A 12,904-nucleotide genomic window follows, 5' to 3' on the forward strand; every position below is an offset into this window, starting at 1 on the left:
CAGCACAGGCACGAGGTCGTCCTCCTCCTCCTCCTCCTCAAGTAGCCTGCCGGTTAAGTGAAAAAGATGTATGTTGAAAAAGTATTAATATGTTCAGAATCATAATAAATATTAACGTATACCATTTTTAGTTAATGCTGGCACTACATCCACTGAATTATTAAATTAATTTTAAAATAATACACGGTAAGTGTTGATTTACTAAATTTTTATTCATACTTTTATGCAACAAATAAATGCAATTAGTTTGTGGTAAGCACACTGAAAATTGAATTAGGAAACTCCAAATGAGGAAGAAAATAATTTCAAATTGATCTCCAGATATGGTATGAAAATTAAATATAACAAAAATAGTCCAAATATATGCTAATGAACCGCAGCAAATTTAACTTCAGGAATTCCTACTGAAACCTTTTATTATAACAACTTTGCTGTGTGACTGAGAGCACTGAGAGCATGTGCAGTCGCGCATGGTAAAAAAATTATAAAAAAAAACTCATTTTTGAAGTTATTTCCAAGGCACCTTACATATACCTTCTCTGGGTCCCGGACAATCATGGACGTGTGCAAATCTATTACAGTCCAGTTTGACAAATATGTTTCCTTATGCTAAGTAATCATGCAGTTTTGCAATTTGATAAACCCTCGCTATAACAAACTAAAAGGGGGAAAGGAGGTGACGCATCTTAACATCCAGTAGTCTGAGTGGTTCAAACTTTTCATATATATCCAAACTTTGTTTAGTGTACGAGCTTAAAGTTATCTTTTGGTGTTCATTATTGTAACTAAAAATATATATTCATGACTGCAGATGAAAGGGGATTCACCAAAGGACAAGAATGAAAGTGTTTACAATAGGGCGTATAATTTCTGCCGGGCCACTAAGGAACCAAACCCCTCACCTGTCAAACTGTATCAGTGAATTCCCGCAGACACAGGACTGTACCAGAAAAGTTTGTTGATTTCCGTAAAAGCGAGGGGTTAATTTATTTCTCATTATGCTAATAAACTAAGCAGGTAACCCGAGAAATAGCATCAACAATACAATCCTAAGTGGTGAAGTAGCCCATACCTTTGATCCTCGAAGCTGACGGTTATGAGGGGAGAAGCAGGTGGCTCACCGACATGGATGTCTGTTGGCCGATCGTGGCAGCCACCAAACACCAGATTGCCGCTCCCCAAGATGTCAGCAACGAGGCCGTCCAGCTGCGAGAGAGGAGGGGGAGCTGGACCACCACCTAACATTAAAAAGATGTGACATAAGTCATTGTAATAATGTCAACAATGAAAATGCAAGCATATGAATTATTTTACAATGGCCGTAAAAGTTTGTAGTACACTTTTGGAAGAACAACTTGTACTCTGGCATTCATTTTGAATTCAAGTCTATCAACATGCATGTTCATGCTGCCATTGAAACTTTTACAGATGCACATTAAATACAGCATAGCAATACCAAATACTTGTTGCACTAGTGCTGAGCATGGTAGATGAAAAGGGTAGATGATCAAGGACTGAAGTGATTACAACAGTACAATTTCCTTCTTTTGTTTTCTAATAATGGATTTCAGTTTTTTTCTTTAAGGTTAATGATCTTTTTTCAGAGGCATTATGTAAGTTACATGCCTTAACAACATCCATGTTCTTATAAAAAAATATAGAATTTTGTACAGGAACAAATTTTAGAGCATTTTCTAGTAAAATGTGGGTGAAATTTATCTACTCCCTTCAACCACATGTTCCACCAGAGGCAGGCAGGCAGCCACAACCTTAAATATCACACGTGCCAGACAATACTACTTGAAAACAATTCATATGAATTTTATTTCCCTTATGCAACCTCTTCACGTATAATGATTTACAGGTAGTAGTACTGTAAAGGTCTATGCTATTAGCCCTAGAACACTAACCTTAGAAAAAGTCACACCACTACTAACCATGGGTACATCATACCCGATTTTGAAAAAAAAATAAATAAAATTAAATGTAAAGTTTTAATGGAATAAAGTTACATGAAGGGACTTCAAACTTTGTATCTTGACTTAACATTAAGAAGAACTGAAAAACGTATTGTTTTGGTATGAAAATCAATTACTGAAAAATGTTACTAAAAATAGGAAAAATGTTCAAAAATTTCAAAAAAAAAATTTTCATAAAAAAAAATTATCATCCGATGGCTTCCAAACTTCTTGTATGGCCTCCCAGGTCCTGTGATCCACTGCACAGGTGATCACTAAAAAAGTACGTAAACAATATCCTAGGGACATGTACAATAGGGTGGAGTGAAAAAATTATTTTTGAATTTTTAATTTACTTGAGTGTGGAAAAGGTGCCAATGGGCTTTATAATCAATCATGTGAAATTATAAAACAATTGAAGCATTGCTTGATTGACCACCAGCGATTTTAATATATGGCATATTTCAAGATTTTACATGTTCAGTGACTGTCTGACGTCTGTGGTAGCACAGCAGATTACATGTTTCACCCTGTCAGTTTGGCTTGAGCTATTGAGCTGAGAGGTTGTGTGCTGCTCCAGGCTCCTATAAGGTGATTTTTACGATTATGCATTCATGTAACACCTAAATATACTGTATTTTTACACAAAATTACACAAAATCTTTCATGCAAGTTTATTCAAAATTAACATCTTAGTTTGCTTTAGGCTGTTTTATTGCATGATTGAGATTTACTTTAAGATTACAACATGTGTGGAATGTAAATTAATGTCAATTATAATTATGTCTGTTTACAAGTTGGTATTCTTCACCTTAAGTGGTTAATTAAATTGATGGGATAATGCCCCCCATAGAGAGCTCTGCTAGGTCTGTAAACATTCCATAGGGTGATATAATGCCCCAGTGTTATCTTTTCTTGAACCATTGATGTATCACTTACAGGAGTCTTATATTGTTTACAATTTATATATTTTTTTCCTTTCAGAATGGCAACTATTACGAGGGAGAAGGTGGCATGTGTGATTTTTGGCGCACCACATGAGATACCCACTAATGTTCTTCCAACCTACGCCGATGTTATGAAGGCCTACATCAATACAAGACAACAGTTGACAACGAAGAATAACAAATATCCACCATTCGCCGAAGTATCAAACAAAGTTTGCGTCGATGTTGAACTTGTTTGGGAAAAAGCGTCTCTTCCGACAGTGACACACGGACGAGTAATTGAAACACTGAGATCATACAATGAAAAATACAAGAAAATCTTGAAACCATACAAGGCTCGGAAGGGCAATGACAAGTACAAGCAACAACTTGAACAGTTCAGAGAAGACTCAGATAAATTATTTGACATTAGCAAATGCAAATGTGTAGATTTCCTAATGAGCTGTAAGTGCAAAAGAGCAGACAAAGTACCACTCAGTGAAAGAGACTTTCTAGTGGACCAGAGAGGAGCCAGGAAGATGATTATAGGAGGCATCGATTTGATGGAAACAAAGAGGCTACAGAAGAAAATATCCAGGAAAGAAAGTGAATCAAGAAGACACAGTGACAGCATTCAGCAAGAACAATCGAAGCAGCAATGCAATTCTAGAAGCTACAATGTGGAAGACAAGGACGACGACACAGATACCAGCGATGAAGATGACACTCTATCTAAGTCACACTGTAAACATGATCTACCAACACCAGAGAGTAAACGACAAAAAATGGCGATGACTGTACGATTACCATCTTTGGCTAAAGCTTGCGATAGAACGGGCGTCTCAGATCGAGCAGCAGCCATTATTGCCTCATCTGTGCTACAAGACATGGGAATTGTTTACTAGTATTTTATGTATTTTTGTGTAAAATCGTATATTATTGTAAACTTATAACGCTTGGTGGCCCATCAAAAAATTGTCTGATTGAAATAAACCTGTTTTGATTATTGTTCTATTAATCCATTGATACCTTTTAAAGCCTTAAGTCTGTTAAAATTAACAAAAATATTTCTTGGGCGATTGGTGTAAAATTGCATATTATTGTAAACCTATAACGGCTGGTGGTCGATCAAAGAATTATCCAATTCAAATAAACTTTTTGCATATTGTTCTATTAGTCCATTGGCACCATTTAAAAACTCAAGTAAGTGAAAATTCACAAAAAATTATATTTGGGCGATTTTCACTCCACAATAATGTACAACACCCTGTATCACCAACCATGGGTATGCCGCACCCGAATGTAGGCCTACAACAAAGGTGAGCAGAGAGAGCGAGACAACGTGACCTTCCCCTACACTGTCAAGCGGGCACATGAAGCTACTGAGGAGGTGGGTACCCTCAGAGCACCGGAACCATACACAATGGCAATGACGTCATTCGCATGGGTACCTCATACCCATGGTTAGCGTTCTAGGGTTAGAGTAATCTGACTGTGGAGGTTCAGTTTTTATGAGTCCTATGGGTGTTATACTGACCATCACTTTTGGTTTTCATTAGTGTCCATGAGTCTCATAAAAATAATTATCATGTATTCTAAAACTATTGATTCAGTAATACTGCAAGGTAAACTTGAGACAGGAAAATGACTAAGGATGAGTAAGGGGAAATTGTAAAATACCTACTAATGTGTAGATTATCATGTTACTGGTAAGTTTTGTTGGGCCTGCCTAATATTATGTTAGTCTGCTACATAAAGTTGAATACGTCTCACCTTTTACCTGCCACTGCTTTTTCTAAAGTGGAAGTGTACCGTAGTGTAGTGTTTGACTAATAATTTTATGTCGTGAAACATGGAAACATTTCTTACCTGTGGCAGTGACCGCTTGTTTGTGGGCGGAGATGTTCTTTTTCGCCGTGGACTACAGGGACTGCCACTTCTTCTGGCAGTCCTTGATGGTTCTGCCCCGGGGAAAGGCCTCTGTAAGGCGATCTACAATCGCCTTCCAGGCAGCCGCCTTCCCCCGGGTATTGCAGACGGTGAAGTCTCCTTTGATGAGCGCCTTGCGCTCTTGAAATAACTGGGCTAGGAGGAGCAATTCCTCCTGAGCCCAGTTATCGTTCCTCCTCCGCTCGCCGCACTCGGCGGAGAGAGGGGAAGGTGAAGCAGCAGCAGCAGACGCGGCGGAAGTTGTTGAATTCTCTGCCATTTTGCTCACTAGTTTTAACGGGGCCTACATAAGCAATGCCATCATATTTACAAATTTCATCATTACCTTCTAAAACAATTTTATAACGGATGTAGTGTATTTTTAGTAAATAGTTTTCATCATTTTTCGGTGTTATTTTGCCTAAATATTGATATAAAAGAACTGAGCTGACTGATAAGGTGCCTCGCCGTGGTTGGTAGCGATGAAATCTGAATCTTATGGTGAGAGCCACAACTTTTTCACCTAGTTATGGCGATACTTACGTCAAACACACAATATCTTTATAAGTATGGACCCAGGAGAGTTGCTCGCTCGACGAGTGTTGGCGTTCCACTCAGTCCACTGCCTCTGGCAAAGGCCCGTGCTCCCTCTGATAGGAAGGGAGCAATCTTACACCACCACCTTACTTCCAGCACCACCACCACCTTCCTCACCACCACCGAAATATGAATCTATAAGGATTAGCCTACTTGTTTACCGTATATTTTTAAGTGAATATGGATGCATAATGAACGTTTTCTTAATAATGTTGTATGTGTTGAAGAGTATTAAGGATTGTTTCACGAAATCATTTTATTAATAATTGTACTAATACACACACGAAAAAAAAATGTATTGCACTATATGAGCGTCATTTAAAGAGTTATAGCTTAGAAAATTGACTTTCATGAAGTTAAGTTCTGTTCACTGAACCACTGGCATGTTGTTCTGTTCGTTGTTGACAAGTATTCCAAAGATTATTCATCTTCAATAAAGTGATGTCCACTATTCTCGTCTTATGTACTATGTACTATGGACGTGAAAAAAAAAATGAGAACCCGATTCACTTTTTTTCGCCCTTTTGAAATAATGAATGTGAGAGCCGTCAGCATCTGAGACGACGGGCCTAATTATGCAACAAAAACATGTATCATTTAACAAATAATAAGTATACTGAGCAAATAACACTATCAACAAACAGTAGACTATCACTGTTTCATGAAACAAATAACTGATACCTCAAGCAAATAACCATGTCAACAATATCAACAAACAGGATAGCCTACCACTTTCCACGATACATACAACATCATCAATAGCAGCAGTCTCCATCATGTTTCCCATACCAGTTACCAAGGGACGGGAGGGTGGCAGTGAGGCAGTCAGGTATATGTGTACAGGTAAAGGTTGGGTAATTGGTAGCATAAAATAATGAGAACTGGATGTACAATCAATTAGGGAAGTATCAAGACACCTCCCCATCCCAAATTTACCTCTTCTCAACATAACTCAATTTGTTTTTGCATTTGTAGCGTTTTGCGGGCTTTTTATTCTATCTTTATTTTTTGTTTGTTTTCTTATGTTTTGCCCTCTAGTCCGGCAGCCGGAGGGTCATTTTTTGCCTAACCTTGCATATGGGTATATATATTTTTTTATAGGCCCAAAATGTGTACACACCCAACATTATTAATCAACCTGATGGACATCAGTCAGCGTTGAACAATTTACAGTACAGGACTAGCTTTATTTGATTATAATTATCTTTTTTTTTTTTTTTTTGCTCCCTCGTTTGCTGGACTGTTTTTTGTTGCTTGTGTCGCTATCCAGAAATGGGAAATAAAAACTCTTAATTATATAACTTAAAGAAAATGTTCACAGGCAAGGAGTTCCCACAGTCTTCACGTGCTTGACGAATGGTGGCAGAAGTAATCCTTGAACCAATCCTTCAAGACACTTTAGTCAAGTGTGATGACCCCATGGAGAATTTGGAAAATAAAGCAATCATGAGTATGTAGGGTATGGACTGACTACCTTATAAAGCCTGTCTTCATCATGATGGCATATGTCAAAGCAGAGAGGCAGATTGGTCCCTGCATGTAGAGTGTGTGAAAGCAATGCTAGTATATGGCTTTGCTGCAGGGCACTCGAACAATGCCAGATCACTTTTGATCTACCTGAGAACGATTGGGAGACTACCATCAGATATCCTTGCTCATTTCCTGAATGGCAAACATGTCATGCGGCATATGGAGGGGTTATGGAATGGCATCTGGAGTGACATGTTCATAGAATCAACCTTCATGAGGTATGGGCACTGGCGAGCTGAAATTGTTGGAGTCACACTCAATCCAGAAACCTTGAAAACATGGGCTCTCAGCCGTCATGTGTGCAGCTAGTTGGCTGGCATGAGAGGTGAGACAGCTGATGAAAGATTCCAGAGGACTCACAAAGAAGAGTCAGTTGCTCGTATGGAGAGTGATAAGAAAGAGAGAGATGGAATCAGAAAGATAATAGATATGTGTATCCACCATCTTAGTCATGATGCAGACCCAGATCAACTTGCCAACTTAGCCACTGATTACGTTGTTATATCATCAGTGAATGTTGAGAAGGCACTAAGCATTGATGAGGAGCTGCTTCCTGAGTTCATAAATATTTGCCAAATTGATATGGAACAATATTGAAAAAAGAGTCGCCACCATGTCCGTGATAAGAAAGGGAATACAAGTTGGCCATAAAGTCATGTATGATATATAATTCTTCTTCTCAAGAGTTATTGGACTACAAGACAGTTCTAGAAATGTGAACTTCAAAAACGTTATCGCCATGAACTAGCACTCATCCCCACAGCTCTGTTTGATGACTCAATCAATCAATCAGTGGGGGCATACGCCGGGGGGCGAGTCTCCATGCAGGCCCCCTTCCAAACCCGAGTACCTCCCGGCAGGATCTATCGACTTGCTAAAACCACGAACTCCGTGGGCATCCCCTTGGCCTCCTCCACATTGGATTGTCTCTTACAGAGACAACCCGAGAAGCAGGATCAGCTTCCGGAAAACGTGCCACGTGTCCGTATAGCCGGAGTTGGCATAGACGAACTATGCAGGTAATATATGTCGAATCAGTCTCACGGTGTAGTCGCCGGTTTGACACAGTCCTTCGAGCGATATCCCATGATTCTGCGTAGACACTTATTACCAAAGGCATTAATCCGCCTCTCCAAGTCTCCATGTTTCACAACCATAGAGTAAGACATGTAGCACAAGGGACTTGAAGATCCGGATCTTTGTCCTTCTGCAGAGATATCGACAACGCCATATACTCGTGTTGAGCGAGTCCGTAACATCGTGGGCCAGACCAATCCGCCGTAAGACTTCTTGGCCAGACTCACCGTTGTTATGAACTACGTTACCAAGATACGTGAAACTTTCTGAGATCTCAACGTCCTCGCCACACGCATGAACAGACTGTACTGTGTCATCCAGCAAGCCTCCAAACATCTGTACCTTGGTCTTGGCCCAGGAGACCTGAAGTCCTAAGGGCTTTGCCTCCTCGTGCAGTGCCCCGAGAGCCATCACCAAAACCTCCAGCGACTTCGCTAGGATTACTGCATCATCAACAAAAACAAGGTCAGTGACCCTGGTATTGCCAATGGATGCTCCGCAATGACTCTGGTTCACAACTCTGCAGTTGCGGCGCCAAGACACAACGATCCAATAATCAATTATTCAATCTGCCCAGTACCCAGTCCATACAAGTGTTGGAAAGCGATGGGGCAAGGACACAGCCCTGCTTCACTCCCGCATTCACGGGAAAGAAGCTGGGCAAGCCCCCCCCACACACACTTCACAGCACTCTCTGTCCTAGAATATAGGCCAGTCGCCAAACCAATAGTCCTCGCAGGAATCCCAAGGAGTCGCAGAAGATCCCAGAGTGCCTCACCTTGCACTGAATCGAACGCCTTCATGAGATCGACATAGGCTGCAAGCGTCCCCTGTCAAAACTCACCTCGGCGCTCCACCAGTACGCGAAGCGCTAGGATACGATCAGTTGTTGACTTACCAGGCGTGAACCCAGACTGTTCAGGTCTCTGCAGCTTCATCAGCAATAGGTGGGCAAGCACCTTGCCTGGCACACTGAGCAGTGTAATACCACGGTGGATGTTGCAGTCCTGGCGGCCCCCTTTCCCTATCCAGATAGGGACTACCAACCCCCTCTTCCAGTCAGGAGGAATGGTACCGGACTGCCATAGGGCAGTCAAGACCGCACCCAACCCGTGGATCATGGCCTCACCTCCAGCTTTGGGCAGCTCTGCGCTGATGTTACAGGCGCCAGGTGCCTTCCCACCCCTCAACATAGCCACAGCCTCACTGACCGCAACCAAAGAGGGTGGGCTTTCGTTAATGGGTGGGTAAACATCCGCCACCTGCAACCCAGCAACTGGACGCTGCCCACGTGGAGGGTCTGCCATGTACAGCTACTCAAGGTACTCAGCCCAACGAGCCCTCTCCTCATCTATGTCCGACACGAGGCAGCCGTCAGCTGTTCGGATAGCGCTCATCTGAGAGGAAGACTTGGAGCGGAGCTTCTTCAGGGCTCGGTAAGCAGGTCGGAGGTCATTCGCATTTAAATGGCCCTCGACCTCCTCGGCGAGACCCCTGGCATACCTCTCCTTGTCACTCCTCAGGAGTGCTCTAGTCCTACGTGACAGAGCCCTGTATTGGTCCCGGTTCCCAGCAAGTATGGCAGCGCGATTCCCCTCGATATACTCTAGAGTCTAGCGTCTCCAACGAGACAAAGCCACTCCTATATCTCGGGCGCTCTCCAGTGCACTCCTCGGCAGCTTGCAGAGTCTCGCGTTTGAAGGTATCCCACCGTTCTACAGGGTCCTCCAGGGTGCCAAGCACTTCAAACCGATTTGAGACTGTCACTGCATACTACTGTGCACATGCCAGGTCCTCCAATCTCTCGAGATGGAACACAGTAGAGTTGCATTTCGAGATTCTTCTTGTCCTGACATGAAGCTTGAGTGTTGCAACAACAAGCCTATGGTAAGTTGCAAATAACTCAGCACTCCGGTAAACCCTGCAGTTCTGAAGGATCCTCGAACGCATCATCGAATCTGCTGGAGGCCGTGGGTGAAGGAGGACGTGTCTCGCTCCCGTCCCGTGTGCGTCGCTGCTGCCGTCCTCGTGCCGTCTGGAGTTTTTTTTTTCTTTTTTACAACAGAGGAGACAGTGCAAGAGCGTAAAAAAATAGAACAATAATGAAATAAAAAAGTCCGCTACTCACTGCTCCTGAATAGAGTGGCCAAAAAGATAAATCAGTTTCGGGAGGAGAGGTGTCCTGAAACCCTCCTCTTGGAAGACTTGAAGTCGTAGGCAGGAGGAAATACAGATGAGGGAAGATCGTTCCAGAGTTTACCAGCGTGAGGGATGAAAGAGTGAATATGCTGGTTAATTCTTGCATAAGGGGTTTGGACAGTATAGGGATGAGCTTGATCAGAAAGTCGTGTGAGGCGAGGCCGCAGGAGGGGGGAAGGCATGCAGCTAGCAAATTCAGAAGAGCAGTCAGCGTGAGCATATCGATAAAAGATAGAGAGGCAACATCGCAACGGAATTTAAGAGGTAGAAGACTATCCATAAGAAGATGAAAGCTGATGAGACGAAGAGCCTAAGGGCCGCTTTCACAGTCGTCTGATACGCACCCTAACCAAAGGCCCAACCATCCTGGTAACAGGCATTACCATCGCCTCGATCCGCTTTTACATTCGCTGTTTTCGTGGTATCGGCGACTACCAGCGTGGAGACGATCATGACAAAACGAAGGCGCGTGATTCGGCAGTGTTGGTATGCCGGAGCGGCGGGAAATGTCAACATTACATCAGCTGAGCGGAGGATTATGAAGGAGTAATATGAAAAATAAACGTACAAAAATTAAACGTGAAGAATAAATATAAAGAGTAATTGTGAAGAATAGATATGATGAAAGAATGATGAAAGAATGCTCAAATCTGCTGATAGCCTAATATTTCCTAGGCGGAAAAGGTGAAATAATGGTGAGAAGTATTAATTAAAGTTTTCTTATATTAGCATATGTCAGCAAGACACTCTTCACCTATATCAGTTACATTTATTTATTATTGACACTTTTTATCAGACTTCACATTTATTATTTACTTAATAGGGCTGATTTTGTTATATATATATATATATATATATATATATATATATATATATATATATATATATATATATATATATATATATATATATATATATATATATATATATATATATATATATATATATATATATATATATATATATATATATATATATATATATATATATATATATATATATATATATATATATATATATATATATATATATATATATATATATATATATATGACCTATGGATACGTATTAGTCTAACTAGAATAATTCGAGTGTGAAAAATATGGCATAACAGGTGAATAATGGTGACAAGTATTAAAGTCCTCACTTCTCCTTTATTGTGTTTTTTGCAAAAATAAACCATCAATAAATAAAATTGAAATTATCAGCATGCAGTTTACTTGTCAGATCGTTAAGTTATTTCATTTCATTCAAATTCTTCTATTTTTTTTTTCTTATACTACCTACTTATGCAACGCGTTGTTGTATTGTTTAATTTTTTTTTCACATCTATTTAAATAAATAATATAACCATTTGAGAGCAAGAATTTGTATTATTTACTAATTAATGTCATTGATAAGCTCCATTGGGGAGCCCCGCGGCTACCAGAGCTCCGTTACCAGAGGTTCAAATCTTTGGTACTGATGCAAACAAACCGCGCCGGGAAAGACGACTGTGAAAGCGGATTTCTTGTTGGTAGCGGTGATCACTGCTCATTGGGAACGATCAACACAAACAAACGTGACTGTGAAAGCGGCTCTTAGACTCCACTCTGTCCAGAAGAGCTGTGTGAGTGGAGCCCCCCGTACGTGAGATGCATACTCCATACGAGGGCGGACAAGGCCCCTGTATATGGATAGCAACTGTGCGGGGAAAAGAACTGACGGGGACGATACAGAACGCCCAACCTCAAGGAAGATATTTTAGTGAGAGAGGAGATGTGAAGTTTCCAGTTAAGATTTTGAGTTAATGATAGACATTTAGTGTTGAAGAAGGTGATAGCTGAGTATTGTCGAAGAATTGGGGATAGGTGTTTGGAAGATTGTGTCGAGTTGATAGGTGGAGAAATAGAGTTTTTGAGGTATTGAAGGATACAAGGTTCCTTTTACCCCAATCGGAAATGATAGCAAGGTTTGAGGCAAAATTTCTGCAGCCTCCAGTCTGGAGTCGTGTACTTCCTGTTGTGATGGTCTTCTATTGAAAGAAGTTGAATAATGCAGAGTGAAGTCGTCGGCGTATGAGTGGATAGGACAGTTTGTTATGGAAAGAAGATCATTGATGAATAACAGGAAGAGAGTGGGTGATAGGACAGAGCCCTGTGTAACACCACTGTTGATAGGTTTAGGGGAAGAACAGTGACCGTCTATCACAGCAGAGATAAAACGGCCGGAAAGGAAACCGGAGATAAAGGAACAGAGAGAAGAATATAATCCGAAAGAGGGCAGTTTAGAAAGCAGACTCTATCGAAAGCTTTCGATATGTCTAGAGCAACTGAGAAAGTTTCACCGAAACGGCTAGGTCAGTTAAGAAAACAAGATCGCCAGTAGAACGCCCCGTGCGGAACCTATACTGGTAATCAGATAGAAGGTCAATAGTGGAAAAATGCTTTTGAATCTTAATTAAGGATTGATTCAAAAGCTTTAGATAGACAGGAAAGTAAATATATAGGGCGGTAATCTGAGAGATTGGAACGGTTACCCTTCTTAGGCACAGGTTGTATGAAGGCGTACTTCCAGCAGGAAGGAAAGGTAGATGTTGATTGGCAGAGACGAAAGAGTTTGACCAGGCAGGGTGTCAGCACGGAAGCACATTTTTTAATAACAATAGGAGGCACTCCATCAGGTCCATAAGCCTTCTGAGAGTTGAGG

The 12,904-nt window shown here is 41.1% G+C and overlaps 1 protein-coding gene across 1 annotated transcript in view; it reads left to right on the top strand.

Annotated features, from left to right (window-relative positions):
- Positions 1–2,943: 2,943 nt before the first annotated feature.
- The window catches only part of LOC126987087 (uncharacterized), a 16,614-nt gene continuing 6,653 nt past the window's right edge, over positions 2,944–12,904 (top strand). The window contains exon 1 of the mRNA XM_050843760.1: positions 2,944–3,681. Within this exon, the coding sequence (XP_050699717.1) occupies positions 2,944–3,681 (738 nt within the window). The remainder of the gene's footprint in view (positions 3,682–12,904) is intronic.

The sequence above is a fragment of the Eriocheir sinensis genome, chromosome 6, assembly GCF_024679095.1.
Source record: "Eriocheir sinensis breed Jianghai 21 chromosome 6, ASM2467909v1, whole genome shotgun sequence".
Classification (NCBI taxonomy): Eukaryota; Metazoa; Arthropoda; class Malacostraca; order Decapoda; family Varunidae; genus Eriocheir; species Eriocheir sinensis.